This window comes from Rhinolophus ferrumequinum, chromosome 11, assembly GCF_004115265.2.
Source record: "Rhinolophus ferrumequinum isolate MPI-CBG mRhiFer1 chromosome 11, mRhiFer1_v1.p, whole genome shotgun sequence".
NCBI classification, from domain to species: domain Eukaryota; kingdom Metazoa; phylum Chordata; class Mammalia; order Chiroptera; family Rhinolophidae; genus Rhinolophus; species Rhinolophus ferrumequinum.
In genome coordinates this window covers 11,543,648-11,559,680 of record NC_046294.1, presented here as the reverse complement: position 1 = coordinate 11,559,680, position 16,033 = coordinate 11,543,648, and the positions used below count along the sequence as shown (strand labels likewise).

The 16,033-nt window shown below is 49.1% G+C and overlaps 1 protein-coding gene across 2 annotated transcripts; it reads left to right on the top strand.

Annotated features, from left to right (window-relative positions):
• Positions 1-1,234: 1,234 nt before the first annotated feature.
• Positions 1,235-11,156, top strand: SERPING1 (serpin family G member 1). Of its 2 annotated transcripts, none has more exons than XM_033121000.1 (8): positions 1,235-1,345; positions 1,821-1,895; positions 3,435-3,972; positions 5,352-5,486; positions 6,932-7,135; positions 7,308-7,447; positions 9,534-9,753; positions 10,638-11,156. In XM_033121000.1, the coding sequence occupies exons 2-8, from the start codon at positions 1,845-1,847 to the stop codon at positions 10,892-10,894; spliced, it is 1,545 nt and encodes a 514-aa protein (XP_032976891.1). In that variant the 5' UTR covers positions 1,235-1,345; positions 1,821-1,844; the 3' UTR covers positions 10,895-11,156. The 2 variants fall into 2 exon arrangements, with proteins under 2 accessions (XP_032976891.1, XP_032976892.1); XM_033121001.1 differs by having other exon boundaries at positions 3,450-3,972; positions 10,638-10,894.
• Positions 11,157-16,033: the final 4,877 nt, after the last annotated feature.

The window sequence follows — 16,033 nt, the reverse complement described above, 5'->3', positions numbered from 1 at the left end:
GTGACTCCATTTTATTTCGTCCCTCTATTCCTCACAGGGCGCTGGTGTGAAGAAACTTCCCCATAGATTAGGAGGTTCCCAAGTGGCCACAGGGAATGAAGCACCCGCAAAGCAGGTGTAGCGTCTTTATGGGTCTCTTCCAAAGACCCCCAAGGAGACATACAAACATCCTCTCTCACTTCTGCCCTTTGTCAGTACCTTAGAGTAGCGGTGCTAGCAGCCAACTTTCCTGAATGTCCCAAACAGGACGGGCCCAGCAGTGAGAAGATCACAAACATTAGAGCTGTGTTAGGTCATCAGAGACCGTCTTGTTTTTCAAAGGAGTTATGATTGACAGATTTAGTAAATCAGATACTGAATGCCCAGTTAAATTTGAATTTCAGATAAATGACCAAAAAAATGCTTGTGTGTATGTCCCAATATTGCATGGAACATACTTCAAAAAAATCATTTTTTATTTATCTAAAATTCAAATTTCATTGCGCTTCCTGTATTTTATCTGGCAACCCTGAAAGGAGAGGTGCCGAGAGGAAAAGGAACTTGCCAGGGTCACACAGGAGGCCAGGTCTCACAGCCAGGTGTGTTGGTTCCCAGACCACTGCTACTGCTCCCTCCAACACACACACCCCAGCTTTCTGGATTTTTGTTTTGTTTTGTTTGTTACTTAAGGCTAATGCTTGCTGGGCTGGGTGCCTGGGACTCATGTATTTTACAGGGAAAGAACCACGATTCCAGGTGGCCCAGAGGAGAAGCAGCACACCCACAGTGCACACAATGGAGAGCAGGGACCAGGTTAGGACCTCAGGAGTTTAGGTCCAGTCCAGGCTTATCTCCAAGTGAGTGTGATCATGAACCTGACACGAAATGCTCCAAGGCTCGGTTTCTTAAGTGTCAAATGGGCACAATGAGGCCTATTTCCAAAGGGTTACTTGGAAAATCATCAGAGACGAGCAAATCCCGAAAAGCTGGCTGCTTGTGTACTGTGGAGCACACCTTGAGCCTGTGCTGTTTTTTATCACGGCCCATGAAGACGGGGGATGAGTTTCATTGTGTAAAGCTGAGAGTTTCACCCAAGCTTCCCCACCCTCCAGACTCCGGGCTAAATCCCAGGCCCGACCCCCAAAGCCCCACGGAGGGATCCGACCCATCGTGATTTACGGGAACTCACACCAGTGATCAATCATCCTTAATTTGTAACTGGGCAGTGTCCTAGGCCAGCCAATAGCGAAAACCAACAACCGCTCCCCCCTCGCCCAGCCACACACACACCCCACCCTCCCTGACCCCGTGGGACTATCCACTCAGTCTGCACTGAAGCTGCCCAGTGACCAGGAGTTGGGAGCAGGTTTGGTTCTTGGGGGGGTGGGGGTGGGGGTCTCCTCATCTCTCTCTTTCCCTCCCCCAGTTTCCCGCCCCCTTTTATCTCTGCAGTCTCTATAGGCTTGCTTCCACTTGAGACTTCTGCCCCCCCTCTCCTCTCCTGTCCCCTCTCCCCTCCAAGGTTGTCGTGCCCAACCCCCTCTGGACCACCTCTTCTCCCCCAGCCTCTGGCCTCATTGTTTGGCTAAAGCAGGACACCCAGGATGGAACAGATGGACGGAGACCGGGCCTGGGGGGAAAGGCAGGGCCAGCGGGTGCCGGGAAAGGGAAGCGGTTTGGAGAAAACAAAACAGAGGGAGGAGCCAGGGAGGAGGTGGCCGGGAGAGGGAGGAGGACGGCATTCGCTGAGAGGGTCTAGGGCCGGGAATGGAATGGGGCGGGCCCCGCGGTGGGGGCCCGCTGAGCCCCGGAGCTGGCTTCGACGCAGGCTTGCTCCGCAGGTCCGGGCTGACGTCGCCGCCCAGATGGCCTCCAGGCTGACCCCGCTGACCCTCCTGCTGCTGCTGCTGGCCGGGGTGAGTGGCCCCTTCGTGCGGTGGGGGTGGGGGGTGGAGGGGGCTGAGGGTTAACCCTTTAGGCTCCGGAGCATGAGAAGAGTTATGAGCAAGCGGCATTCGTAGAGAGCGTGGAAAGAGCAGGGGTGGGGGGTGGGGTAGGGACTCAGATGGAAGCAGGTTCGAATCCTAGCCCGCTACGCACCAGCCGTGGTGGCCTTAGCAAGTCACTTCTCCGAGACTCCCTGCCTGCCCTGATGTGTAAAGTGGAGAATAAAGGAGAAGGACCAAAGAGGGCAAGGAGATGGGCTGCATTTTGTGATATAAAAGCAAGGGGTTGTTGTGGACGCTGAGCTGCGAGGTAGGATGTTGGCTGCTGAGACACAGGCTCTCCCAAGGCTGGAGCCTGTGAAAAGCCGGGGAGGAGCGGCAGCAGACACACCTGGGCCTGAGTGGGGGTTAATCGCAAGGAGAGGTCCGGGTGGTCTGGGAGGTCAGCGGTAAAGGCTGAGCCTAGGAGCTTGGATGCTTACTTGGATGCTTACTTTGGCCTGTGTGTTCATGTGTGTGGAAGGTGGCACCGCAGTGCCCTTTGAGATTCAGCAGGTGATGTAGTGATGAGCCGGGACCTAGAATCAGACCACAGTTTGACTCCTACTTCTTCCTCCCGCTTCTGTGAGACCCTGGGCTAGTTACTTAATATGCCTCAGCATCGGTTTCTTTGATCCGTGAAATGGAATAATACATGATTTCTCAGCCTGGAACTGTGGACATTTGGGGCTGGATAATTCCTCTTTATGATGCGCTGTCTGTGCATCTTAGGACATGTCGCAGTGTCCCTGGCCTCTATCCACTAGATTCCGGTAGCATCTCCGCCCTCCCCCCATCCCTTTCCCTCCCTTATGACAACCAAAAATGCCTCCAGATATTGCCACTTGTCCTCTGGGGGTCAAAGTTGTCTCTGAGAGCCATTGGTCTATACTATTTCTTCTTCCCCTTTTCCTTCCTTTCTTCACCCTTCCTCTCCTCCCATCTCCTCTTCACTTCCTCTCCCCTTTTCCTTCCTTCCTTCTTTCCTTCCTCCCTCCTTCCTTTTGGAATGACCGTTGTTTTCAATACCCACTAATGGGTTGCAACCTACAATATGAAAAATCATTGTTCTAAGGCAAAGGCCACAAGCTCAAATAACTATACTGGCCAGGTAGGGAAGCCGAGACGGGCAAATATTTTTAAAAATTGCAAGAACATAGATAAATGGCTGTTGACACTCAGCTCCAAAGTTTGGGAAACCACTTCCTATATGGCAGTAATTGCTCAGCAATAACAGACTCCCGGCGTGGTCCTCATCTTCCGCAGAGAATATCCCTGCCCCCACCCCCACCCTGCTCCTGCCTTGCCCTCTCTCTGAAGGAATTAGTAGTGGTGGCTTCAGGACACGCCTTTCACCCTCCAGGCTTTTTCAGGAATTATTTTCAGGTACGGGATATTGTCCACATCCCGCCTTCTCTTCTTGCTTTGAGTGTTTGAGCGGACTGTGCCTCAAAGAAAACTGGAACTCAGTTTCTTGAACCACAGGCTAGAGCCTCCTCAAATCTGAATGGTACCAGCAACAGCTCCATGGATCCAGAGAGCCTGCCAGGGGAAAGCAAAGGAAACCCCTCAGAGGAAGGGAACCCCAGGAATGTACCCATTGAGCACAGCGTGGAGAGCCCCAAGAATCTACCCACTCAACACACTGTGGAGGTGACACTGAAGAATCTACCCATTCAACACACCGTAAACTCTACCACCATGCCGACAACCAACTCAACCATCCTCACAGCCAACACCACTGTGCCACCCACCTCCCAGTCCTGCCTCCAGTCCACCACTGAACCCATTCAACCAACTATCCAGCCCACTATTGGGCCCCCCTGCCCGGGGCCTGTCATTTCCTGCCCTGACTTGGAGAGTCATTCAGCAGAAACCATATTGAGGGAGGCTTTGATGGATTTCTCCGTGAAGCTCTACCACGCCTTCTCATCAGTGAAGAAAGCTGAGACCAACATGGCTTTTTCCCCTTTCAGCATCGCTAGCCTGCTCACTCAGGTCCTGCTTGGTAAGAACCTGACTGAGTTCTCTCCAGGCTGTATGTTCTCCCCAACCCAAATACTCACAAAGCTGTGCCTCTGTGAGGAAGCTGTAAAAATGGGCTACCTTTGGGGGGGAGGAGCAATCTTTTTATTCTTGAACATTCATTTATTTCATTTAACAATGATTTAATAGGCACTATTGCTTATAAAACCCTATAGTCTCTACGAGAACATATAAAACAAGGTCCCAGCCGCCACCCATTGTTCAAGGTAAGGCAATAAGGGAGATGAAACTGAAAGTGACAGAGGTAGAGTAGAATTGTGATAATGCTGCTTCCTCGCTGTGTGACCTTGGGTAGATCACTTAACCTTTCTGAGCCTGAGTCCTCATGTGTAACAATGGAGAGGGTTGTATTTACCTCTGAAAGTTAAGCAGATAGCCAGCCCAGTGCCTGGCTTGGTGGGAGGTCAAAAAAATGTTAATCTCTGTGCCTTCCTGACGGATCAGTCTCAAGTCCTCGGGGGTAATTACCCCAGGAATGGCACAAATTGCTACAAGTCCTGGAGACAGTCACTCCAAGGGGGAAATTCCAGGCAGGCTACTAGAGACAATAATACAATGAGCATAAGAACCCTTCTTCTGGAGTCCCACAATCCTAACATCCTTATCCTCTACCCACTAGATGCTGCTAGCCACCCTCCACCCCGCTCCATTCATGACAACCAAAGTGTCTTTAGACATTGCCAAGTGTCCCCTAGGAGACACATTTCAGTTGATGGGTTTGGGTTAATTTCTTTATTGCCCAAAAGATGCGGCTTGAATCCTGTTTCAATCCTCCACTTATTAACTCTGTGGTCTTAAACTGAGTAGATCACTTAATCCCTTAAAACCTCAGTTTCCTCATCTGCACAATGGGGATAGTAATTATCCCTATGTAAAAGGGTTATTATGATTCAGTGACATCATACAGGGGAAACACTTTAATGCCTGGAACCAAGTAAGTGCTCAATCAATTTTATCTATTACTGTACAGAAGATGTGTACAATAAATATTTAATAATGAATACCTGAAAGGGTATTGAGCATCCATTGTCTTTTATGATTCTCTGATGTCTCCTCTTAATAGTGAGTGATCTAGCGTCCCTGCCTACAGGGTGAACCTGTGTAAACCCAAACCAACTAAATAATAGTTCATGTGAAGTAGTGATTAGACCAGGCTTTGAATGATGAGTGGAATAGAAACCATTGTCTTCCAAGACCATGTTTCCATCTGTGGTGATAATGTGATTCCCCTCCAGAGCAGGCAACAACCCCCCATTCCAGCCTGGTCCCTCAAAACTGGTCCTGGATGGTGGGTCTCCCACGCCTCCCGCAGTTACCCCTCATCTCTACCCTTTGTTGTAGGGGCTGGGAACAGCACCAAGGAAAACCTGGAGACCGTCCTCTCCTACCCCAAGGATTTTACCTGTGTCCATGAGGCCCTGAAGGCCTTCACTTCCACAGGCTTTACCTCAGTCTCTCAGATCTTCCACAGTCCAGGTGAGTGCCCAGGGAGGGGTCGCAGCTGCTGAGTAGGGGGTCCTGAGGGGATTCTGAGGGGCCCCAGCACTAGGGAAAGAGGACAGAGGGAGTTAAGGCTAATATATCTTGGATGGACTGCAGAGCAGGTAGGGGCCTCAGCAGACATATCAAGTGGCTCCAGGAGCTGGGTAGTTCCCCTGGTGAGACTTTGGGCAAGTCTTTTGCATTCATCAACTCTGTTTAGAGTACAAGTTCATGAATAGATCGAGTTCAGGCTAGAAAGCTATAGACAAAAAAATTTTTTTTGCTAATCTGGGTTGGGGGAGTCTTGGGGCTCCTAGTCTTTGTACTTTTTTTGGTATTATATCAATTTGTTGTCATTTACATGTGTTAGATTATTAAGTAGGTAATAAGAGCAATAAACTTCCCAAATGATCTAATGCAGTTATTTTCAAATTTTGTTCCCCAGAGCCCTAGGGTTCTGAGGTTAAGCTGCTTCGGGAGTCATGCATGGTGGGAGTGGGGGACTAGGGGGCTGAAGGGCGGGGGGGGACACCACTTCCTGTGAGAGGGAGAGGGAGCCAGTTGGGCCCTGAGCTCCTGCCCAGCCTCCACCAGAGCCCTTTTATATTACGGGCTTCAGACATGACTTCATTTGAAAACATAGTTCTGCTGCTTAATAAGGTTTGAAACCTACAGATCTAGTCTTACCCTCTGTTTAAATAAGGGGAAACATTTTTTTCCTGTCTATTTTTTTTTAACTTAGGAAAGCAATACTCTTTCATTGTAGACACTGAGAAAATACAGAAAAGCAAAGAGAAAGAAAATTCACCTATCACCCCATTATCTTAAAAAAAAACAACAACCCTCTTTTTAGAGTTGGGAAAATATGGCTCAGATGTATTTGATTAACATTGGCATTTACTTATTTGCTATAAATCAACTTTATCCTCTGTCTTGCTCGGTTGGTGGAAAATACCGCTACATTCAATGTTAGTTATTTAGTCCAGGAAAAGTTTCTCTTTCGAGCACTATTGTCTTTAGTGGACCTGGGCTTTGGAGAGCAAAAGCCAGGAAGTCTGGTTACAAACTTCTGCTGAGGCCAGGAAGCGGACTCTGTTCCCTCTTTAATGAAGGGAAGAAGAGGGAATATACAGGCAAACGGAAGTTCAGCTCTCAGAGTTATCTAGCTGAGCTATGGTCACATGGCAAGCAGCAGCAGCAAGAGCCTAGGATGGGCTTGTCTTCTGTCCCAGTTCAGGATTTGCCTTCTTTGGGCCTCACTGCCACGGCTATGAGGGGTGGGCTGGACCTCTGCCCCAACATGCTGTGTGCATTGGAGTGAGCATAGAGTGACAGGAAACAGGCTCCCTCTCAAAGCCTGCTCTTGGAAGGGGAGAGGGTGTTCAAGGGACTCATGCCTCCTTCTCTCCACCTGTCCCCCACCCCGCCACCCCCCCCAGACGTGGCCATAAGGGAAGCCTTTGTGAACGCCTCTCGGAGCCTGTATGGCAGCAGCCCCAGAGTCCTGGGAAATGACAGTAATGACAATTTGGACCTCATCAACACCTGGGTGGCAGAGAAGACCAACCACAAGATCAAACAGATACTAGACAACCTGCCCTCCGACACCCAGTTTGTCCTCCTGAACGCGATCTACCTGAGTGGTAAGGGAGCCCTGGACCAGGTCATCTTCCCTTCCTGAGTCCTTCCTCCCCTCCTGCCTTCAAGTTCCATGACTGGATCCCATGGTACCTGTCCCACCCCTTGTGAACAAGTATTTCAGCTCTCCCTCCTCTCTTCACCTGCGTTAGAGTAACCACCCCCCCTTCCCTCCAGCCAAGTGGAAGACAACATTCGATCACACAAAAACCACGACAGAGCCCTTTTATCACAAATCCTCTGTGATAAAAGTTCCCATGATGACCAGCAAGAAGTACCCAGTGGCCCATTTCACTGACCCAACTTTGAAGGCCAAGGTAAGTTCTTGGCTCTTGCCACTCTTGAGTGTCCTGATTTCTCTTCTGCTATGGCCCCATCACTTTGGGGTGCACCCTTACTAATTCATCATTTCTACTCCTTCCCTCTGTATTTCCACCCTGTCTTTTCTCTTTCTCCCTTCTTCAGCCTTGGCCGAGGCAGACATTGTATATTTTAGGCTGGAAAGCAGGATTCTAAAGTTTCTTCATTCATCTCTGCTGCGTTGAATGGCAAAAAGTGAGTTGTGTTTTTCTGCTGTGCATCTAGTGTATGCATGCATATACAGCATGCATGTGTATGTGTACGTGTGTATATCTGTGTGTGTATACATGTGGTAAGCATGCGCGAGCACATGTGTTAAATGGCTTAAGTTCCTTCGCAGAAATTGAACAGTGTAATTTCAGTGGATGCGGAGGGAGGGAGGGAAGACAGAATATGCAGCCCAGAGGATTCTAGTTAGTAAATTGTCTCATGTCCAGTGATCAGATATTTCGCCTCGTTAGGAGAGCAAGACACAGACCTATGAGACAGAAAACAATGGGAGACACACGCGTGACTTCGTTCCAGGCTGAGAAGTAAAGGATATGTCTGGGAACACGCCAGGCTTGTTTCCTCTTGGGGGCTGTCCTTCGCTTTCCCTCTGCCTAGACCCTTCTTTCCTCAGATTTTCACTTGTTCCTTCTGCTCATCCTGGTCTGCTCACAGGTCACCTTGGTGGAGGGGCCTTCCCCCTCCTTAAAGGAGCCCCCCTTCTCACCCTGTGACATCACCCTGTTTTAGTATATTCATGGTGTTTATCACTATCTGAAATTATGTCATTTGCAATTATTTGATTACAATGTTATCTATCTCCCTGAGATACTCTCTCCCTCCCTGGGAACAGAGACCTTACCTGTCTTGTTTATACAGCAGTATCCCCAGCTCTCAGAACAATGCCACATGTAATAAGAGCTCATGATATGTTTGCTGAATGAATGAATGAATGAATGAATTGGAGGGTGCTAGTCTGCGAAGCTGGGAAGACTTCATGGAGGAGGTTGCTTTTCACCATTCCTGCACTTTTCCACCCGCTCATCCATCCCTATTCAGTGACTTGACCATTCATAACTGTTGAACAAAACCAGAACAGCACATGTGAAAGGCAGAGGACAGTGAATATATACGGCATGTTTAGTCCATCACTCTAAGTCAGAGTATATGGAGGGAGGGTATCAATGTAAGGTCTTTTTCATTGCCCAGTTGAATTCTGTAGTCTAGATGCTTCTCAGCCATCTCAATGTCTATCATCATGTCCTTTTCATGATAGTCTCATATCCTGTTAGTCTAAGATGTCTCAACCTTGGCACAATTGACATTCTGGGTTGGATAATTCTTTGTTACGGGGTACTATCCTGGGCGTTGGAGGATTTAGCATCATCCCTGGCTTCTCCCCACTAGATGCCAGTAGCACTGTGGCCCCCTGTTCTACCCATCCACAGCTATGACAACCAAAATGTCTCTAGACATTGCCAAATGTCCACTGGGGGCAAATTCGCCCTAGGTTGAGAACCCCTATATTCATCCCATGGGTCCTGCACTTCTCACACTTTTGTCTGGCTATCAGGGAAAGTCATTCTAATGGCAAACTGGAAAAGTAAGCTGGGATCAGCCTGTACACAATCTTGAATGTCACACTAAGAGATACATACTTAATCTCATAGGCAGTGAGGAGCCATCAAAAGTCTTTAAAAAGGACTGACCCAGTAACTCTGGTGACACCTTTCACACGTTATATACTTTATGCACAACACACTTGAGAGGACGGGAACAGGGCTCGGAGAGATCACATCACGTGCCTGTATTACACAGCTGGTCGAGAGCAGAGTCAGGGTGTGAGCAGAAACTTGTGTTCATCCTCTGTGTCTCACCAGCACGGAGTCAACCGGCACTGTTCACCCAGCTGGCATCCCCATTTCATGGCAAAGCCCGGGAGCCTAGGTCTGGCTGCTGCTTGCTGAAGTAGTACAGACTAGGGCAGCGGACTGAAGGTCAGCCTTGGCCGGACACACAGGGTAGGAAGACTGAGGTGCATCTCTTATTCTCCAGGTGGGGCAGCTGCAGCTCACCCACAACTTGAGCTTGGTGATCCTGGTGCCCCAGCACATCAAACACCGTCTTGAAGACATGGAGCAGGCTCTCACCCCCTCTGTGTTCAAGGCCATCATGAGGAAGCTGGAGATGAGCAAGCCCCAGGCCACTCTCCTGATGATGCCCCGCATCAAAGTGAAGAGCAAGCAGGACATGCTGGCAGTCATGGAGAAGCTGGGTGAGCCCTGGCAGCCCGGCAGAGGAGAAAGGACGGGGGGGTCCCTAAAAGGCAGCACCGTCTAGAGTATTTTTCGCATCCATAATCTCAGGTTGTCCCTCAGTCCTGTGAGTTAGAGGGGCAGGTGCTATTATCCCATGAGATCATTGAGGAAGTGACTCAGAAAATGTACATGACCTAGCCAGGGTCCCTGGAGCGCGTCAGCAGTGAGCCAGAACACCAGCTCCCTTGACTGTTTCCACTGTGGTTCGTTGTGACAGACACTGGAACAGGTGACTAAGGTGGGCCACGGGTGCTTCTCCCCGAGACATTTCACAACACTCAGCCACTCCAAGGAATATGCAAGAGGCAATCTGGGCAAGAGGGTCTGGAGGCTTCTGAGTTTAGGAGAGGCAACAGAGACTCCATTCCTTAACCTTTGGCCTCACTTCCTGATCTTTGACTTCATGTCCAGATATATCACTTCATTTTCTGTTAAAGAACTTGACCTTCTAGTAGATGATCTTGTTTCCAGTATATGATATCACACTCTTGTATATGACCTACCTCATTTGATAACAAATGACCTCTTTCCGATACAGTACCTCATTCCAAGGTCATTGTTGACAAGCAGTGACATCACTTTCCTGGTTTAGGTGTGGGGGTGAGAGCAAGGCCTCTCACCACTTGAAAGAAGGGGGTGGTTGGAGTGAAGATGGGCCCACTGGCAGAGGATCCCATGAACTGGACCAGAAGTTGTGATATATATTTTTGATAAGCAAGGAGGAGGAAGAAGAGGGTATTGGGACTTGGGATGAACCCAGAAAATTCAGGACAAATGTCTCCAGCAGCTGAGGGTTCCAGGCTGGTCATTGACTCATTGCTTTTCTCTGGTTATGCCCTAGAATTCTTTGATTTCTCTTACGACCTCAACCTGTGCCGGCTGACAGAGGAGTCGTTGGATCTTCAGGTTTCTGCAATGCAGCACCAGGCGGTGCTGGAGCTTACAGAGAGCGGAGTGGAGGCGGCTGCAGCCTCGGCTATCTCTGTGGCACGCAGTTTGCTGATCTTCGAAGTACAGCAACCCTTCCTCTTTCTGCTCTGGGACAGTCAGCACGGGTTCCCTGTCTTCATGGGGCGGGTGTATGACCCCAGGGCCTGAGACCTGCAGGGGCCAGGCTAGGGCCAGCCCTACCCCTCAGGCCTCAGCTCCCCCATTACAGCCCTGCTACTGCCTGCCTGGACTTGTCCCCAACCACCACCCGCCTTAAGTGTCCTCAGTCTTCCACTTGAAGGGCTTCCGCAGGGTCTGGTGAAGGGACCTGCTTCTAGCATCCCTTCCCTATGACTCTCCAAACCACTTTTTGCAGCTTTCTCTGGTTCAAGTTCACTAGACTCTACAAATAAAACTTGGCAGACCATTACTTTCTCTCTCATTTGTCCTTCAGTTTTAAAGGACAAGGGCTACCATGCCCCTGTGTCAGCTAGCTATTGCTTTGTAACAAGTCCTCTAACTTAGTGACTTAAAACAGCAATCACTTATTTCACCTAAGCCTCTGGGTTACTGAACCGGGGTGGACCTGGCTGATATCCCTGGGGCTCACTTACACATCTGTGACAGTTGGCAGGTTGGTGGGGAGGTGGCTAATCGACAGTGGCCTCAGCTGGGATACCTTGGCTATCCTCCACGCCTCCTACATCCTTCCAGCAGGCTAGCTTGCATTGGCAGTGTTTCAAGAAAGGAGTCAGAAACAGGCCGTCTTTTTCACGTCTCGGCACCTCTGCTTGCATCAAGTTTACTAGTGTCCCATCAGCCAATGCCAGCAAGTTGCATGGCCACACCTGTAGCTGAAAGGAAAGGCACGACAGTGACTGAGCAGTTATTAATCGGAGGCTATTCATGCAGCCCATTTATCAAAGTCCCTGTCTCCCTTGTCTGTGACAACACTAATGACAGTAACTATCATTGTTGGGAACTTGCACAGGCGGTCTGCTAAGAGCTTCGCAGACATTCATCCTCACAACACCTTTATATGGTAAACTCTCAACTGGGAGAGAGTGTGTCCTTCAAAGGCAGTTAGGAAACGGCAGAGCGGGGGTTTGAAAGCATGACTAAGTCTCAGCTCATGGTCACTGTCTTCTATGTCTCTGCCCTCTTACCTTACAAGTCCTGCCTGTATTTGTTCAACAAACACAGTGCCCATGTGTCGGTGGCACTAAGCGCAGAGGATGTAAAGATGACTAAAACTCGTGTCTGCCTTCAAAACCTAGTTTGATGAGGGAGACAGGAAGACAAAATTTTAACCCAGCGTGCTCTGTTCATCTCCGAAGATGCCTCGTACTGTGTGTTTTCCCATTTCTAGTTTATCTTCAGACTCACGTTTTAGCCCTTCTACCTCCCATTTTGTCTTTCTCCCTCCTGATCCTATCTTTTTGTCTCCATCCCGTCTCTGCTTCTCCCTTTGTCTCCATCCTCCACTGTCTCTCCCTTCTCTCCTTGGTACAGTGTTGGCCACCCAAATGTGCTGACTGATTTCTAGCTTTAGTCCTTTCAACTTCAGGTCAGGTCATCCTTGCCCTCTCCCAGCTGTCACTCAGATATTCCGGTTGGCAGCCACAAACCGCCTAGAGGTACGCATACCCCCCTCCTGTGACAACACATAGGGATTTGGCCATCAGTCCACAGACATTTCTCAAGCATCTGCCCTATAGGGTCTCAACTTAGATCAAACTAGTCCTGCCCGAGATGTTTCTTTTTCTTTTCCTGTTTTTTAAATTACATTTATTGGTGTGACAATGGTTAGTAACTGAGATGTTTCTATGGGGTGTTTTCCTTAAGGCCATCAGAGCCATGAGGATATTGCTCACGTCACTGCTGCCCCCACTCTAGAGACATCTGCTGCCTGCAGAATCTGGCTTCCCCATCTGCCTCTCACAGATGAATACCCTGGTGCTAAGGAGAAACTGAGGCATGGGGGCAATGCGGTAACTGACTAGTTGGGTTCTACAGCCAGGCAGTAGCTCTCAGCTTTTTGGGCTGGTCCCCTTCTCTGTGGCCCTGCGCTGGGTGCCAAGTTCCAGGCTGAAATGCCAGATGAGAGCTGACCCAAGCTTCCGGTGTGCTCTTTCTAGTTCATGCGCTCTCTGGTTGAGGTCGGACCTGTCTGAGAGGGGAAAAAAGCCTGGATTTGATTATTATTTTTCAGCGTAGACCCTACCCTGTCAGTCATCTACTACCACTTGCTTCCTACTTCAGGATCTGGCTCCCCAGGTGGACAGAACCTCAGAATGCCAGGTCAGAGGCATTCCTTGCAGCTCAGTCTCCCAGCCAAGGCTGAAAACCAAACAAGAGTCACTCTGATGTGACTTGTAGCTCTGGGGGCATGGAGAGATCACCACTTCACATCAGTCTTGATTGGCAGTGTGCTCTCTACATGCCCTACCCAAAAGATAGTCTCTCAGGCTGATAGGAAAATGGTAAATTCCCATGTGGGCCGGTCCCACACTGATTCTTCTGTGAGCAACGGTTGAAAGCAAAGGAACCTCCCAAATTAAGGAAGATTCCCCCACTCCTGGAGGAGATCCTGACCTGATTACAGCAAAGTCAGGAAGTGGGAAGTCATGCTGACCCATGGGCACAGAACTTTGCAATTTTTTTCACCCTACCCCCACCCCGTGCTGTAAGCCAGGTATTATTTCTGTTTGTGAGATAAGGAAGCTAAACCTCAGAAAGGTTAAGTAACTATCCAAAGGTCACACAGCTGTAAAGTGATCCCATGTCTGAATTCAAATGTATTCGGTGACTTATTTGGCCAGGCTTATTTCCTTTCTGCCCAAACCAGACTATAAATCAATTCTGTGTTTTCTTATGCCCTGTACCATGTGCCCCCACCAAGTCTATCAAAGTGCCTTACACTAAAAAGAAACAAAAAAAAGAACGTCGAGTGAATGAATAAAATACCACATCCAGGTGGGGGGAGAAGAGAAGATTCATATTCATCTGGAAGAATAGAAAATCTGGAAGTGAAGAGAATTTAAATATTTTCTGTTTTGAGGCTTTTCTTATGAGAAGGTTTGTGTCACCTTTTTGTTTGTTTGTTTCAAACAATTAACATTTATTTAGCTCATGAGTCACTGAGTGTGTGTGGGCCTCAGGTTTATGGGGGTGTAGGGACAGAGCCAGAAGTACAGTTTCCAGACTCTCAGCCTCACGTGGAAGATGCTCATTCGGGTAGTAAATGGCCATCAACTGTGATTGGATGGCCATCAGCTGTGGCTAGTTGGCCGTCAGCTGTAACCAGTGAGCCATTGGCCACTAATATAACTGCTGTGGCTACGCTAGCAGCAGATGGGGGCTAGCAAGAAGATGGTGGCTGAGCAAGCAAGAACGGATTACAGTTAGCAAGTGAGGTTGGTTGGCAGAGAGAAGTGAAGGGCAGGCTGCAGATAGTGTGGCTCCTGCTTCCTGTGTCTCCAACTGTCGTGCAGGGCGGCCTGCGGGGTCTCAGCTCCCGCTCCCCACATAAGAACGCAGGATATGGCTAGGCCAAAAAGGAACACCCACGGAGCCATAGGTAGGGAAGTCATACCACTATGATCTCACTGGAGGCTGGGTTCACACGACGTGCGACCTGCTGTCCGCTTTGCTGCCAACCGACTGACTCTCCTCGACTCTCCTCGACTTCCCTCCTTAGCCGCGGCAGTTATATTAGTGGCTAATGGCTCAATGGTTATAGCTGTTGGCCAACCAGCCACAGCTGACGGCTATCTACTACCCGAGCCAGCACCTTTCCACATGAGGCCGAGAGCCTGGAAACTGCTCTCTGGGGCTCTGTCCCCACACCAACCCAGCCGCCAGCAAGACTATAGTGGTATGACTCCCCTGTCTATGGCTCCGTGGGTGTTTCTTTTTGGTCTCACCATGTCCTGCGTTCTTATGTGGGGAGCGGGAGCTGAGACCCTGCATGACACCCTGCATAACAGGGGGCTTTGGTTACGTGGCTGCTGCAGTCAGCTGGAGGGTAGCTGGAAGGTCTGATGAGGTTTAGCTTTGCTGAGCTTGTACGGGTTCTTTCACAGGTGGGCCGGCCTTGGCTGGGATGAATCAGCTGTCAGGTCTCTCATCTCCATTTGGTCTCCCGTCTTCCAGGGGCCTAGTCTGGTCTTACTCGTATTCATATGGAAGTGGCAGGGGTCTAACAAAGTGAGCAGAGGCACCCAAGAGGCACTTTCCTCTTGAGTCTGAAGCTAGGAGGTAATATAACATCACTCTGCCTCATTCTATTGGCCAAAGCAAGTCACCAGACCAGCTTAGATTCAAAAAGTAGGGGGAAAAGTCTCCACTTTTAAAGAAAAGACCTGCAAAGTCACTTTGCAAAAGGCATCGATATAAAAAACGTGAATAATTGTGATCACTTTTCCAATGTGTCATAATGGTCTTACAGATTTGTAGGGAAGTATTAGCAACTTTCCCCAGCAACTTGCTGCTTTGAGATTTTCCTTAAAGAGCTTTTTAGTCTGTATCATAATGTTAGAAACGATTTATTATGTGAAGTTTCAAGTTGCTTGCATGTAATTTTACTCTTTTCTGCTTTCTCTGGCATACTTAACTGTCTCTTCCATCGGCTGTGTGTCACTTTTGAGAAAGTAAGAGGGCCATACACTCATAGACACACACACACATCTAAGATCCACCCCCCACACCCTTCCGCCCTGCCCTGCAGTAGTAACCTGGGATAGAAAAAGTTCCAGAGATCTGCTTCCCCTCCCCAAGGACACAATCCTCCTCCTCACATGGTTTGGTTGAGAGTGTTCTGAGAAAGAGCCTTAAGTGTAAGGGTCCGCTGCAGTTAGTCCTCGCTGCCACAAGGTGTCGCTGTTGAAACTTTGTCTTGCATAGCCTTTTGGACACTTGCAACGTCCTGGGAGGTTCCAGGTTCTTAAAGAACCACTGTAGGGATTTCAACTTTCATGCCAAAGTTTACAGTTCACACTCATTCCGCCACTGTTTCCCAAAGATCAATACCTTCAGGTTCTGCCTGGATTCAGAAGGCTTCTGACCTGAGCCACACTGTGTCAGAACCAGCCTGGTCCCTACAAACCCTTAGGGCCAAGCTTGAGAACCACAATAGCAGAAAACTTACACGCATTGAGCACTTACCAAACTGTCAAGTGGGGCTGTGCTGAGAATTTCGTGGATTATACAATTTCATTTAAGGGGAGATGACACCTTATAAAAAGGACATGTTACTTAAGACATCAAATAATTCAAGACTCACGTGGACATAATTGGATACTATCT